The following is a 16,561-nucleotide window of genomic DNA, read 5'->3' on the forward strand; positions in this document are numbered from 1 at the left end:
CGGGCGAGAGGTAACAGGGGACGAGTATCGGTTGAGCGATTCATCGCCCCAACCGATCCAGGTATTCGATTCCGATAGATTTCGTCGCCCTGGCGTCGTGAGCGGGAATCGTGCGACCTAAGGAATCGACTCACGTCGAGCGATGTCGGTGACTTTTGACGCGGACAGCGATTCGATTCCTCGCTTAACCAAATGGCGAAATCGGAATCGCCAATCGATGTTGACAGGTGGCGAATCGATCCAGTGTCAGGGTCGTGGCTACGGCCCTCACTCAACACCTCCTCCTCACCTCTCCCCTCAACTCACCTCCTCACCACCTCCGTCATCTCTTCCCCTCCTCACCTCTCCCTCACCACTTCCTCACCTCCCTCACCACTCCCTCACAGTTCCCTCCCAGGGAGCTCCTCTCATCACGGAGCCGCGCTCACTGTGAGTAGTGTCGGTGACGGTGGTGATGTTGGTGATGTTGGTAACGATGGTGATGGTGGTGATGATAGTAAGGGGGGCTGATGATGGTAACGGTGGTGATGGTAACAGTGGTGACGATGGTGATGATGGTAACGATGATGGTAACTATGGTGATGGTAACGATGGTAACGGTGGTGATGGTAACGATGGTGATGGTAACGATGGTGATGATGGTAACGGTGGTGATGATGGTAACGATGGTGATGGTAACGGTGGTGATGATGGTAACGATGGTGATATGGGGAGCCTTACGAATCCGTTCCACCCGAGTTCGATTCCCACTCACGGCCACCAACAAGCGATGATATCGATCATCTGAACCGGTCCTGGGCATCCCCGAGGTCGACTCAGCCTCAAATGGGTACCTGGTGTAGCGATGTGGAGTCAGGGAGACAAAGGTGCTGGCCACATGGTGCAGTTCGCTAACAGCACTTGCCCCTACAGTCTGTTACAGGCTACCTGGGGAAGCTGTGTCTTGGTGGTGATCAGTGATGGTGATGTTGGTTGTTGATGTTCATATTGGTAAATTGTGATGATGGTGAGTGCTCAAGTGATGTCTTTAGATAAGATTATTGATAACGATGCTGATGATGGAGGTGATCATGCTCCTGTTACACACGACTGGAGTATGGGGCCGTCCATAAATGACGTCACGCGATTTTTGACGATTTTTGACCCCCCCCCCTTCGTCACACGACGTCACAAAAAGTGTGACCCCCCCCCCCTCAAATATGACGTCACAAAGCTCTGCCCCCCCCCCCAAAAAAACATGCTTAAAATCGCTTTAAACTATTGTCATTGTAGTGCGTATTTAATGTGGCGCTGCACTCTGATGTTGTAGGAGAAAACATTTATTAAAAAGTATATTTAATTAAGTAGAACGTTTCGATTTAAAGCTTTCGTGACTGCAGGGGTTCATCTTCTTGGTTCTTTCGGTAAAGTCATCATGTGGAAGGGAAATAATAAAATAATAAAAATAAAACATTAAATCATTCTCACGACGTTTCGGCCACAACGCAAGCAGCCGTCCTCAGGTGAAGAACAGGTCTGTCGAGAAGACAGCGTCTGAATGACACCCCAGGCTTGGAGAGTCTATTTAAGCTGGGATGAAGGGGGAAGAGCGCCTTGACAAAATAATTTGCATATCAAAATGAATTTTAGCATATTTATGGGAAATGCAGATATGCGATTAGTACTACTTGTGAAATTATTTTATGTTTTATTTTTATTATTTTATTATTTCCATTCTACGTGACTTTACCGAAAGAACCAAGAAGATAAGTAGAACGTGTTGTCTACACTTATTTAAAGTTGCGCATTTTGATGTGACGTCACATTTCTCACCCCCTCCCCCCCCTCGTCACACATCGTCACAAATGTCTGACCCCCCCCCGCTCCCTCTAGGTGCGTGACGTTATTTATGGACGGCCCCTAGGATGGTTAATAGTGGTGGTGGTGGCTCTAGAAAATACCTCGATATACGAAGCGGATCCTGGAGCTTCGTTTGTATGTGGATAGGCCTCGGCAAGGTAAGGTAAAAGTTAAAAGGTAAAAACAACGAGCCTATTTTTACCCTACCTTTTACCTTACCACAATACAATCACTCTACCATACCTTTTACCCTTTAGCAGGTAAGGTAAAAGGTAAAAAGCAACGAGCCTACCTTTTACCCTACCTTTTACCTTACCACAATACAATCACTCTACCCTACCTTTTACCCTTTAGCAGGTAAGGTACAAGGTAAAAGGTAAAAAGCAACGAGCCTACCTTTTACCCTTACCCCATATAAATTACCCGATTACAGGGTAATTACTAGGGAACTACACATGAACAAGGTTTATAACGGTAAATGCTATAAGGTAGAGCGCTTTATTCATATAGAATACTCTCGATGATTCAAATTTTACACGTTGTTGTTGTCATTGTCGTTGTTGTTGTCGTTGTTGTCATTGTCGTTGTTGTCGTTGTTGTCATTGTCGTTGTTGTTGTCGTCGTTGTCATTGTTGTCGTTGTTGTCATCGTTGTATCCTCAAATGTTGTAACACTTTTTTTTACCCATTTCCTAATGTGGTATCGACTGCAAACTTGGTATACTTATGTCATACTGATGACAACACTATATTCTATAATAATATCCTTTTTGTATATGTTATGTTTCGGCTTGGGTCTAATTGTCCACGGTCAACTGACGTTGGCTGTAAATCACCACGGTCCCTTACGCTATAGCAAGCTTCGGGGCCACTTCCTGGAGTCATTGAGTTCTGCCATGACTAGTACATTTAATAAAAGCGTGTTTTTAAGAAAGTTTTTTTTATATTACTTATTAAATGGAGGCCACGGATTGCGTCACGGAGCTTTTAGTGGTAAACTAGGTACCGTATTTACGGGGTAATACTTCGCGCTACCTTTACCCTACCGGGTAATTCTTCCGAGCTACCTTTACCTACCATTTACCTTACCCCTTGGCATGTGGACATCTTTACCCTTTACCTTTAACCTTTTACCCGGTAAAAAAGGTAAATTACCTTACCTTGCCGAGACCTATGTGGAAACTTGCCACGAGTAACTGATGTTATACAGATGTAGACACTTCGTAACTTACCAATCATATTGTAAACACAAGACCATTTATATAAGATTGAAAATCGAAAAAGATAAACGTGGTAAAAGCAAGGCCGTAGCCATGGAGTGAACATTGGGGGGGACCAAATCTTGAAAACAAATCTAAATTTGAAAACTAATTTCCTGGCTAAAATATTAATAAATTCACTAACACATAGAATGCACTTTTTATTTATGTTTTACAATAATGTCTAATAGTGTATTGTATTACATTGCTCTGTTTTTACCTTTTTTTTACCATTTCTTGTTTCATTGTATGCAATGACAGAGATTAGGGATTCATAAAGTACAACCATAACCACAATCATATAAACAGAAATCTATTTTATAGCAATATTTTGGGGGGGACATTTTGTGCATATTTGAATATTGGGGGGCATGTGTCCCGCCCAATATCTCCATATATATAAAAGGCAAAGTTGTGATTATGTGTATCTGTTCAAAATGTTTAGCGTACTTACCTACATGCAACAAACTTGACATTTGCCATGTGGGTACTTTCCAGACTGTACACCATGCAAAAATTATAAAAATACACTTTTTTTGTGGGGGGGGGGGGGGGAGCTCAATAATGCATATATTTTTTGCACGGCAAGTGAGCTGTGCCGTCAAATCTGCCATGTGACCCGCGCATGTGGAAGCGTAACGCATTGTAGTGTAGTGGTTAACGCGCTGCGCTACGAACCCGGCGACCCGAGTTCGATTCCCGCTCACGGCCACCACCGGTGACGATTATTTCAACCGCTCCCGGGCGTCCCCTAGGTCGACTCAGCCTTAAACGAGTAACTGCTGTGGTGTGTGAACATCGCCACTGGGGAGACAAAGGCCGCCGCGCGTGGTGGATCCAAGTCCCAGGCGAAACCGGGTAGTACAGCTAGTATATTATAATTACCGCCTTGGGTAAAAGATATTCACACTCACCAGCAAAACGTTGGGTGCAGCCGTTAGGTTGCATTGCCCAGCAAATTCCACAGCCCTGTGACGCGGTGCCTTGCTGAACGCTGATTGGCCGAGATGAATGTAAACGAACGCTCCAAGGAGCCGCATCTCATAATTGTATTCTTATTCGTGTAGTTACTGTAGATGGGGGCATTGTAACATGTATGAACTAATTTCAATGTATTCTATTTGTTTTTACCATGGATATAATGGGGAATACATCTGAAGAGGAGACTTGAGCTGGTTAAGGATCTTTATTTTCAAGGCAACGTCACACCACACTTTCCCATCCAAAACCAACTTCGAACCCTCCCACTCTTTTCCCTTAAATAGTCCATCTCCCCCCTTTTCTACCAATCCCCTTCTCGGGGTTTTCCCGCCCTTTGTTATATTCCTTCTCGCACCAATCTGATCAGAGTGTCCTCCACTCGGATTGCGCGTCGTGCATGGCAGTGCTCCCGTGACCCTTAACCCGTGGTTGTGTGGTGTTTGTGTGTGAGGATGTCCCGAACTTCCTCTACACATCCATAGCTATACAGGGGAATTATCCCCGCGAATGACAGGGAGGATGGTCTCGGGTAGTTAAAAATCGTGGATAATCCAAATATATCAATTTGCCGTGGAAGATGTAGTCTGGTAATGAACAAAGGAGGAAACATTTCGATATATAACGAATACTAACGATCGACCAGCTCAGCAGAAGACTCGGCCCACGCAGTGGATGATAGCAGAGTCCCGCCAATCAACATCAATCAAACTCCACTACCCATTGTTGTAAAGATATTATGTACTATGGAGGCGCTCACGTGGATTTTGGATTGACCGGAGAAACATATTTGTTCGGTTTAAGCACATGACTTGTAGTAAACATTTCCAAGAATAACAATGTTGTATTACTGGCCATAACAGAGGTATTTTGGGTTAGATCGCGTAAATATATAAATGTGTCGTTAAAACCCGCCACCACCCAACACAGCCGTCTAGCAAGGGTTGTCACGTCAACAGAACGTGGCCAATTCGTCACGAGTACAGCACACCGGTGTGTTGGAAAGCCAAGCCACAACATTTACAATCTGAGTACGATGTTTCGCCAGTAATTACAACTAGCTTCATTAGGCGACAGCCAGATTTGTGGAGAAGTCCACCTGTTTCGTTCCTTATATAGAGGCGTAGATGTCTTGACCACGATTCTGCGCTCTTGCGCAAAGTGTGGAGGGGGGGGGGAATTGATGCGTCAATGTAAATTATGCATGCGCATTATGCGAGCCCTTTGATCTTGTCCTTCCTGTCCATTGTGTGTATTGGCATGTTCTGTTTACGTGACAAACCTTACTTAATTGGTTGTGTCGGGTGGTGGCGGGTTTTAACGACACATAAAATATTTACGCGATCTAACCCTAAAGACCTCTTATGGATGATATTGGTCACGAAAGCCTACGTGTTAAATTGTATTACTGTGTTTAGATGATTAATTAGGGCTTAAGGGAAAATCCAAGTGTTGTTAATTTATGTCACAATCTCATGTGCATGGTTAATCTGCATATTAAAACTTCGTTCATCGAATATTCGCATATCGAGGTAATACTGTGAATACCATTATCCCCACCAAAACAAAGCACCTGCCTGTGTATTTTGGGTCATCAAACCATTCACCCCCTGCATTGCCCATGAGCGATGGGGCAGTTTTGGAGAGAGTGGATGGGTTTCTATACCTGGCCAGTGTGGCTTATGACCAGCTCTGGTTTGGCAGCGGAGGTCTCGCTCCAAATCAATCGACCGGCATGGTCTTCTCATCAGTTGTGTAATGCTGCTGTATGGAAGCTACCTGGCCTGTTGCTCCATATTTTCGGCCAGTCATGTCCTCTAATGCTTGCGAAACATGCAGCTCTTCAAAGGAACATCTGCGCCGGTTTGAAACATTCAGGCTGGCCTGCCTGCCTACGATCCATCCTGGGTTTGACCAGACTGGATTACAATGTGAGGAGCTCAAAGTTCCTTGAGACATCAGGACATAGTCCCATCGCTGAGCTCCGGCAGGCGAGGCTGCCTTGGCTGGGTCATGTTATTATTTAGATTATTTTGCTACTATAAATTTCAACGTGATAAACTACTTCTTTGAGTTATCATTTGTGGCCAGGTCACTTCTAACATAGAAGGTAATAGGTCAGTGGGCTTTACCTGGTGAGATTAAACATCGTTTAGTTTTATTTGTACCTTTTTTAAAGTTATTTTTTTACCTTTCCTATACTTAGCACTCCTATCATGTTTTTGTATTGTTTGTTGTTGTAACGTTATGACCCGCCCCTACTGGACATTTGTGAAAAAGAGCTTCATAGCTCTCCTGCAGTATCAACACAATTTCTGATGTAGCCCGCATGCATGCCCAGCCACCGCATGCTCAAGCAGCTTCTGTTTGGCCGGATAGAGGGAGCTAAACGGGTGCAGCATGGGCTTGATACGAGATGGACTGATGTGGTACAGAAGGATGTAGAGCTGAGTGGACTTGCCGATGACCGGTACCAGCGGTGTCAAGATCGACCTCTGTGGAAGAGGCTCGTGAAGGATGCTACTGGGCAGTTGGAGGCAGTCGCCCTCCAACAACAATGAAGGGCAATGGAGCGACGTTAACAACGAGTGGAGTCAAGGTCTCCATGTGTAGAGGCTGTCTCTGTGTCCAGGTGTCTCTGTGGTGTAGAGGCTGTCTCTGTGTCCAGGTATCTCTGTGGTGTAGAGGCTGTCTCTGGGTCCAGGTGTCTCTGTGGTGTAGAAGCTGTCTCTGTGACCAGGTGTCTCTGTGGTGTAGAAGCTGTCTCTGTGTCCAGGTGTCTCTGTGGTGTAGAGGCTGTCTCTGTGTCCAGGTGTCTCTGTGGTGTAGAGGCTGTTTCTGTGTCCAGGTGTCTCTGGTGTAGCGGCTGTCTCTGTGTTCAGGTCTCCATGGAGATGGACCCAATGTGCCCCTGGGTTCCTCCAGCTGCTGCTGCTGCGCTTGAGGTGGCGTTCGTGAAGCAGGAGGAGCAGACGCCATGGGCGCAGGCGGCGGTGAAGCTGGAGGGTGAGGGCCCCTCCTCCCCCTGCACTCACCGCCTACTCACCACACTCACTTTACTCACTCACCATGCTCACTCACCATGCTCACTCACCACACTTACTCACCACACTGACCCCACTCACCCCCTACTCACCACACTCACTCACCATGCTCACTCACCACACTGACCCCACTCACCCCATTCACCCCATTTACACACCACACTCCCTCACCACACTCACCACACTTTTGCACCATGCTCACTGATAATGTCACTTATTACGATTGTTTACCTCGTACCCAGCGTTTGTGTACGCTATAGCCAAATACTGTGCATCACTCACTCACCACGCTCAGCACACTCACCACGCTCAGCACACTCACCACGCTCATTCACCCTGTTCGGGACACTCACCACATTCACTCTGCTCACGATACCATGTTAATGCACCCCACTCACTCACCTCACTCACCTCATTTGCTCATGACACTCACGCATCCCGCTCACTCACCACTTGGCACACTCACCCTACTCACTATACCATGCTCACGCACCCCATTTACTCACCACACTCACCACACTCAATGCCCTCACCCTACTTACCTCGGCTTATCGTGCCGCGTGCTCGTGTATGGATCTGTGCGGAGCGGTGGCGCAGTGGTTAGCACACCGCGTGACGATTTCGGCAGCCCGAGTTGGATTCCCCTCTTACGACCAATATCGGTGACAAATACGCGGACCGGTCCCAGGTCTCCCCTAAGTCGACTCGGCTTCAATGACTACCTGGTGCAGTGTCAAACATCATCACCACCACCTCTTCCACCACCACCCCCATCACCACCACCATATACAGGCGTCAGCGTCGGGATAGAACCCACGACCTCCTGTATACCAGGCGAGGTAGTTAACATCTTGCCACCGTGGCTCCATTAGTTCTGGCCACCCACCCCCTCGTGCCTCGTGCCAACCTTCATAGGTGCAGCTTGCTGACAGCACTTGCCCCCAACAGTCTGTAAAAGGCTATACGGGGGATTTTTGTCTTTGGTGGTAACGGTGGTGGTTGTGATTATAGTGATGGTGGTGCTTGTGTAGTGAGTTCAACTGAGTCGCAGACGTACTCTTTGGAGGTAACACATTTATTGATACCAACACAAAGGGGTAACTGCCCCTTTACCAGATATGGTGGTGGACCACCAGGCTAACTACACTAATCACACTGGGAGTGGCTACAACAGCTTGGGTCCAGGTCCACGTGTTGGTGACTCTTCTCGGACGTAGAAAACGTAGATTCTTCAGGATGACCACAGCAGCCGGTCCCTCTCGGGGACCCGGCTTCTATCCTCCGTGGTGGGGCTGGCTCCGCCCTGAGCCACGACCACCTTCTAGAACCCTCGAGCAGGATCTCGGCCCTGACACGTGACCACCCCTAGCCCCCACCTGGGGGCCCCTGTGTTGACTTTACCGGTCACGTGTCCTGCGGGGTCAACCAGAGTGCCACGGCCCTTAGTAACCCCATTCCCATGGCCGGCACTCTCACACCCTAACCTGTAGGGGTCGGCACTGCACGCAGAGCGTGATGCCACCCAGCATTCCCAGTCAGTGCTCACCGAGCCCCTCTAGGGCCGGTACTGCACCCACGTATACGTGGTGCCCGCGATGTCAATACATCGCACGCCGTGCCTCTCTATAGCCGGCATTACACCGTGAGATCCTCGATGTCACTACACTTGTAATGGTGATGGTGGTGATGGTAATGTAGGTTATGGTGATGGCGATGCTGGTTGTTGATTCTCATTGATACAAGGTGATGATGGTGAGTGATACGGTGATGTGTTTCAATAAGATTGTTGATGGTGATGGAGGTGATCATGTTCCTGTTGTACACATAACGACTGTGGTATGACTCTTGATGGTGGTGGGAAGCAGTCGTGTAGTGGTTAACGCGCTGCGCTACAAACCCAGCGACCCGAGTTCGATTCCCGCTCACGGCCAACATCAGTGACGATTATCTGAACCGGTCCTGGGCCTCGACTAGGCTTCAAATGAGTACCCGGCACGGTGTGTAAACATCGCCACTAGGGAGACAATGGTGGGCGGTCGTGGTGTTGGCCACCCATCCCCTCATGTGCCGTGCCGAGCTTCATCGGTGCAGCTAGCGAACAGCACTTGCCCCTACAGTCCGTGTGTGTGTGTGGTCGCCACAGACGGCTGTGTGGAGAGCTCGGGCGATGCAGCGTGGCTGGGAGTCAAAGTGAAGAGCGAAGTCTCAGGTGGGGACCGAGATCTACCCGTCCACAGCCTTCACAGCAGCCAAATTCAATTACTGTAGACTCGATTATCCGCATGTGGTTCATCTGATTTGCGGATTAACCGCGCACCTGAGATTTTAACGTAAATTAATAACTCGTGGATTTTCCCTTTAGCTCAAATTAATACTCTAACAACAGTTCTACATTGTTATTCTTGTAAATGTTTATTACAAGTCACGTGCTTAAACCGACCAAATATGCGTTCCGGTTAATCCGAAATCCATGTGGTGATCGCCTCTACAGTACAGTAATTGCACATCTTTACAACTGTGGTTAGAGTTGTATTGATGTTGTTTGGCATGGCTTTGGTCTCCACTTAGTGGGCTGAGTCTTACTGAACATGTGCATCGATCGGTCGATCATTAGTATTCGTTCTAAATCTAAAGTGTAACAATCGAAATCTCAGTTGTGCTTTGTTTTGAGTGATTTATCCAATCATTTATTTCGTGAGAAGCTTAAACATAATGTATACTTATATTAATGGTTTATGGTATAGAGAACCGCGGAAAATTATATTTTTTGGATTAACTGCGGTTTTTAATTATCCGGATAATTGAGAGTCTACTCCATAGAGTGAATACTCAACACCTGACGGGAATTTAAAGCAAGCGACTACTCAGCGCATTATTTGGTGGCGAGATGTTATCTCACCTACTCATTCGTTCATCGCACAAAGGCAGTGAAGGAGCCTTGGTGCCAAACGTGTGACATCTTGCGACAGCGTTCAGCACAGACTGCTCTTGCTGCTCTACTCTGACTTCTCCAGTGATTTGTTTAATCCATGGATCATCGACTGCTTCGCACGCTTCCTGATATACAGGAGGTCGTCGGTTTGGTCCCGATCCTATACAAGAGGTTGTGGGTTCGGTGCCGACCCTGATGCCTGCTGTGTACTTGGAGTTTGCTGTGTCTCTCTCCTTGATCGCATGGAAGAAGGCTGTCTCTGGTGTAGGCCAATCAGTTTCAAGAACTGCATATATTTTCAGAGCATGTTTGCTTGCATGTTCACCATGAATACATGAGGTCAATGCAGACTTAATTCCTTGCAAAAGGTATCTATTTGCTGTTTGAACAGCTTAACGCCTCCTGTTTTATTGCCAGAAAGGGTAAAACCTATCCTTTGTACAAAGGCAATCATTTTGGATGCTGCCAAAAAGGTCTCAGATATTATTCCGCATATTATTTTATACCTACAGGATAGCCAAAATAACCCATAAATCTACCAATTTGACAACCTACCTGCCTGCCTGATCTTGCTTCTTGGCGCCCCGTTCTAACCTTGCTGCACTCCCCTCCATGGACCGACCCAGATGATGAGGAAGAAGTGGAGGAGGAGGAGCGCGATGCTGCTGACGGTGACGGAGGGCCTGTGGAGGAACAGGACGCACGCGGGGACGGCTCCTGGGCGGAAGTGGAGGTGGAGCTGGAGGGCGACTCCAATAATAGTGAGGAGCCAGGTGACTCGGGAGGTCGTGGATTCGATCCCGACCCTGGCGATGCCTGCTGGTGTGTGCGTGTGTCTCCAGCTGCAGTCGTATGGAGTTTAGAGTAAATTCCACGTGATGATAATCAACTTCATTGAGCTATCATTTGTGATAGCCAAGTCTCTTTTGAAAAAAAGCTATACAGCTCAGTGGGCTTTACCTGGCAAAGTAAAATAAACTTTAGAAAGTTTAAATAGTTGTTTACTCGTGTATGCTCTAAAGCAGTGGTTCTCAACCGGCGGTACGTGAGGAGGTGATTTATAAAACGTGTGAAGTTATATTATACGTGAGAGTGATGTATGAATCTGCCGATATAAAATAACTACGATAAAATGTAAATCCATATCCTAACCTAGAACGATATAAAATACGATAATTGTTTTTTTATCTGGCAACAGTCATGAACCTCATTTGCCAGTAGCAAAATATGATAATTGGTTTTTTACCCTTTTATCTGGCAACAGTTTTGTCAGCAACAGTTTTGTTGTTGCCAGATAAAAAGGGTAAAAAAACAATTATCATATTTTGCTACTGGCAAATGAGGTTGCAATGGTGTAAATGCTTACCCCGAGCTCTCATACTCTGATGGTGCATTGTCTTTGAGTTGTGCGCCTTTTGGCGTCATCTGGTCCAACACCATGTGAGACTAGGCTCTAAGGAAAGCTGTCTCGGGTGTGGACCAATCAATTTCAAGGACAATGCATACATTATCAGAGTTATGTTTTTTGTTTGCATTCCGACTGCAGGTATTGTGGTTAATGCAAACATGACTCCTTGTAAATAAAGGTGTCAGTTTTGTTGCCAGATAAAAGGGTAAAAAAACAATTATCATATTTTCCTACTGGCAAATGAGGTTCCAATGGTGATATAAAATACCTTTCTAAACTTGGTGATCGTAAACAATGTGGTTTCCAAGAGTAACCAGCGAGCACAGACAAATTACGTCACGCATGCAGAGTATCTGTTGAATTCATTTTTATTTTCTTTGGGCCTTACGGTGAAGTCACGTAGATATGTTCAAAGAAAATAACAAAAAACTACGACGTTTCGATCGCTTGTGTTGCAATGGAAACGTCTTAGTTTTCTGTTATTTTCTTTTAACCTATCTACGTGGCTTTACCCAAACACCCAAAGAATATGAATTCCTGCAGTCACGAAAGCTTTAAGTCAAGATTTAGTTTTTTATTTGCTAGCAATTACGAGCTAGTTAGGATACTCCACAAAATGGACAATTGGTTAAAATTTGTATGTTCATTACAGTTGATCATTGATTATAATCCAACGCGCGATTATCCAGCTCCCAACATCCGGCGGTCCCAGGCTGATCCGGTGAAACCGGCAAAACCTCTCCAAAAGCTGTAACTAGTCCAGCGATCGGCACCGTGCGTGACAAAAAAGTAGCTATGCTTGATTTCAGTATCAAATATGTACAGTAGATATACACTGTATACAGCAACTTAAACGATCAAGATACTGCACGTATATACATCACTACATGCAGAGTCTTCGAGATTGGAGTGGTAAGTTCGGTCCAGTAAATTTAGTAACTTTTTAAAATAGGATATCCATTTTTGTCTATTTGTATGTTTATGCCAATTTCACATAGTAAACAAATTCGAAAGACTAAAAAAACATATAACAACACCTAAAAACATAATTTCATATAAAACTGCAAAAAGAAACTATTTAAAAAAATGGTTAGTAGTGATTCTGACGTTTTTGGTAATCCAACGCCCCTTTGCCCCCCCCCCCCCGAAGCTGCCAGATTATAATCGGTGATCTACTGTATTTGTACATTTCTTTCTCAGAACCATGTTGGATCAGGCACAGGGGCGGGGTAACTATTCAAACTACATTCATCAAGGTAGTTATAGAGTACTGCTGCGATCCATTCTGGTTTGGATTTCAGTTGGCTTCTTCCTCGATCCACCCAGAACACTCCCAACCCAACAATCACCCAGATGGATTTGACCCTGTGATGTACCGTGGCGTTCCGCTCGTTATTCACCAACCCACCATCCGCAATTTTAGCTGTCCGCGAATCGCGATTGTAACTCGACACGATTACTGCATCGAGAGAGAGAGAGAAAGAGATAAAGTGATGAGAATGTGATGCGTTAAAGTGATGAGATGAAGTGATGTTTTATTATGATAATTTTCACGTATTAAATATCGTATCTATGTATTTATTCAGGGTATCATCTGCAATATTTGCTATTCACAAACATCTCCGGAATGTATATGCCTCACAAATAACAAGTCGTCATGGCTGTTTAGACAAAGTACCAGCACCATGTATTGGTCGAAGTTATTATGTGTTTAATGTATTACTTCCAAGTCGGAGATTTGTATTTGCCATGGGCAGTAACGGAGATTATTGTGCGCTTATGTTAGTGTTCATTCTGACTTGTCCTGAGAGCCATGACAAAGTCCCGTATGATCATCCACCCTGTGGATTGCGAACCACGGAGTGGCCACTGCTTGTTCTAGGGCATCCGGTGCCTCGTTCATGCATGTTCAACTTTTTTCGCATTGTACATAGCCAACCGTGCTAATTAGAGGTGCAGGGGAAGAACAACAAACTAAACACAAAAAGAAGTTTAAAAAAAATGTGTTTGTCAATCTAGATGATGATTTAAATGTGTATAGCTCCAGTGGCCTCCTAATTACGGGAGGAAGAGTGTTCCAGATGGCCGCAGCAGCGCATCCGAAAGCGCGCAATAGCACTGACCATCTTTGTTCGATGGATAGCGAAAAGCCGCTGCTGCGAGGATGACCGAGCTTGCCTGATAATGGTTTATGGTCGTTGACAAGATCCCAAGGTATTGTGGTTCATTTGTGTGGCAAGCAAGTTACAATAACGTCTTCATTCGGCAACCAGAAGCCAATGCAGCTCATCAAGCACCGGACAGATGACGAACACCCTAGAGCCACGCCCCTCTCATTTTTTTTTTTGCCGCTACAGAGGACGGAGATGACGGAATGGACGGCGCCAATTTCCCCTGCCTGGTGTGCGGCCGCGAGTTTGGCCGCCAGAGATCGCTGCGCCAGCACGAGAGGTGGCACCGGCGCACGGCGGTGGTGGTCCCTCACCCGGAGGGACTCGGCGATGACGACAACGCCGGCGCCGGCCTCCCGGACCAGCCGGACGTCCGCGCCCTGGAGAGGCTGCACGGCTGCACCATCTGCAACAAGGTGTTCAAGCGCAAGAAGTACCTGGTCGTGCACCAGAGGACGCACACAGGCGAGAAGCCATTCGCCTGCGCCGAGTGCGGCAAGGCGTTCACGCAGAAGGGCCACCTGCGCATGCACTTGCGGTCGCACAGTGGCACGAAGCCGTACGCGTGCGGCGTGTGCCAGAAGGCGTTCCCCAGGAAGGAGCGTCTGCTCATTCACCAGCGGACCCACACCGGCGAGAAGCCCTACGTGTGCACGGTGTGCGAGAAGGAGTTCGCCCGCAAGGAGCACCTCCTCGTGCACCAGCGCACGCACACCGGCGAGAAGCCGTTCAAGTGCCTCCTGTGCGAGAAGGCGTTCACGCAGAAGAAGTACCTGCAGTTTCACGAGGGAAACCACTCCGGGCGGACAGAGAAGCCCCACGTGTGCGCGGTGTGCGACAAGGCCTTCAAGAAGTCCGAGTACCTCCAGATCCACCGGAGGACGCACACGGGTGAGAAGCCCTACAAGTGCGCGCAGTGCAACAAGGCGTTTGTGCAGATGGGCGACCTGCAGAGGCACCGGAGGACCCACACGGGCGAGAGACCCTACAGGTGCACATTCTGCGAAAAGGCGTTCGTCCAAAAGGGCGACCTGCAGAGACATGTGAGGACCCACACGGGCGAGAAGCCGTACAAGTGCCCCACGTGCGAGATGGCGTTTACGCAGAAGAAGTACCTGCTGATCCACCTGAGGAACCACACGGGCGAGAAGCCCTACGTGTGCACGGTGTGTGACAAGGCCTTCAAGAAGTCCGAATGCTTGCAGGTCCACCAGAGGACGCACACGGGGGAGAAGCCTTACAAGTGCGCCCTGTGCGAAAAGGCATTTGTGCAGAAGGGCGACCTGCAGAGGCACCAGACAATTCACACTGGGGAGAAGCCGTACAGCTGCCACGTCTGCAGCAAAGCATTCACGCGCAAGGGTTACCTGCTCATCCACCAATGGACCCACGCACCACAGAAGGGGAAAACTCCGGTGAAGTGAGCCCAGGAAGGGATTTACAGACTCGACGGAAGATAAAGCCTCCCAGTCCACCCCTGCTGTGCTTACTCGTCCTGCGCGTCGCGTGGCTCATCGTGCTGTCAGAGACACTCGCCATGCCTGATCCTCCCATTTCCCCACGTTTCTCCAGCAGGAGACTCACTGCAGGTGTTTTACCTTTTAACTTGGAATGTGCAGATGTTTTGTAACTAAATGTATTATTAACGTGGTGGAGCGTTGTCACATTCTGCACTGCCTATCAGTCTCATTGCTGGATTTGTAGGCAATGGGCTTGCAGTCTGGTCTCTGATACTGGTAGGAACCTCCTGGTTACACCAGCCCACAGGGGATTATTGTGTCCGTCCGTCGTGCATCAAAAAATGGGAGGGGTGGGGCTGGGTGGGGAGGGGAGGGGCTGGGTGGGGGGTGGGAGGGGTGGGGCTGGGTGGGGAGGGGCTGGTCACCCCGTGATGCCCTTATAAAACTCAACGTTTAACCTACTCCCGTCCGGCTTGTGCCCGCCCTCACAGTCGGCCATATTTGCGGAATACACCACGCCGCCGTTGACCCTGGCCATTGACCGAGCAACCCAACGTTCCTACCAGCTCCCTCCGCAGGAATGTGTTATGTTTCTACGTTGGGCTGGAGTCTGCGATGTGTGAGATTGCTGGAGTAAAGTGGAGAGGCTGTTGCACCAACAATGTAGTGGACGACAACCTGACCGAGCAGTTATTGTGCGAGTCTCCTGATTGAGAGATGTGAATCCAGCAGAGTGACGGGGGACTGGGGATCGACAAGGACAGACCCAAATGCACGAGTGGTGTTGCCCGGACGGACCATGGAGGGGGGGGGAGGGGTGGGGTGGGGTGGGCTGGGCTCATGTCCCCAGCAGTTACTCCGCATCTCGCACAGAGAGGCTTCAGGAGACACAGCCGGTAGCTCGGGGGACGGACGGACTGAGGACACCGAGACGGCGCCGCTGTGCGTGGAGCCACTGGGCTCGTGGAGAGTGGGAGGATCAGTAACAGGAGCAGGAGGAGGGTGACAAGCAGCACAAAAGGAGGAGCTATGAGGCTCTTGGGAGAGCAACCTGGATGTGCTGGGTGCTGGTAGCAGGGACAATTCTTGCACTGCTGTGAGAGCGATTCCCAATCTGTGCTGTGACATTGCTGACTCAAAGGGGGATGCCCAAGCTTGAAAAGGGATATTTTTTTAGCCCAATGTAAACTGCTCAGAAACCACAAGAGGATCCGTGTGGTAGCAGTCTGTCCACTATGCACACATGCGGTATGTGTGCGTGTGCTTACTTCAACTCAATGCTTGGCTAAAATTAAGTTGCACAAGGTTATCCATTGTGAATGCGTTGCCAATGGATGTGTAATAAACCCACTCCGTACGATATCGTATCTCTTGTCTTGTCTTTATTTGTTCTTCATTTACACAGCTCTCTCACACCGCTGGGTTCCTTTTTCCCGTTACTCCCATTACTCGAGCGTGGCGTTCGCTCACT

General features: G+C 47.9%; 1 protein-coding gene across 5 annotated transcripts; it reads left to right on the plus strand.

The window, feature by feature from the left end:
• Window positions 1-108: 108 nt before the first annotated feature.
• LOC144953093 (uncharacterized) lies at window positions 109-15,463 on the plus strand. 5 transcript variants are annotated; one of them, XM_078883615.1, is made up of 5 exons: window positions 109-429; window positions 6,958-7,081; window positions 9,263-9,328; window positions 10,678-10,824; window positions 13,817-15,463. In XM_078883615.1, the coding sequence occupies exons 1-5, from the start codon at window positions 193-195 to the stop codon at window positions 15,052-15,054; spliced, it is 1,812 nt and encodes a 603-aa protein (XP_078739741.1). In that variant the 5' UTR covers window positions 109-192; the 3' UTR covers window positions 15,055-15,463. The 5 variants fall into 5 exon arrangements, with proteins under 5 accessions (XP_078739741.1, XP_078739742.1, XP_078739743.1 ...); XM_078883616.1 differs by having other exon boundaries at window positions 10,678-10,812; XM_078883617.1 differs by lacking the exon at window positions 109-429 and adding an exon at window positions 1,938-1,997.
• Window positions 15,464-16,561: the final 1,098 nt, after the last annotated feature.

The sequence above is a fragment of the Lampetra fluviatilis genome, chromosome 72, assembly GCF_964198595.1.
Source record: "Lampetra fluviatilis chromosome 72, kcLamFluv1.1, whole genome shotgun sequence".
NCBI classification, from domain to species: Eukaryota; Metazoa; Chordata; class Hyperoartia; order Petromyzontiformes; family Petromyzontidae; genus Lampetra; species Lampetra fluviatilis.

Bases quoted from the DNA above. Each gene is read 5' to 3' on its own strand.
- LOC144953093 (XM_078883615.1), top strand. From the start codon at position 193: ATGGCGAAATCGGAATCGCCAATCGATGTTGACAGGTGGCGAATCGAT. The intron at 9,329-10,677 runs GTGGGGACCGAG...GGACCGACCCAG, and splicing joins AGTGAAGAGCGAAGTCTCAG to ATGATGAGGAAGAAGTGGAG. The intron at 10,825-13,816 runs GTGACTCGGGAG...TTGCCGCTACAG, and splicing joins CAATAATAGTGAGGAGCCAG to AGGACGGAGATGACGGAATG.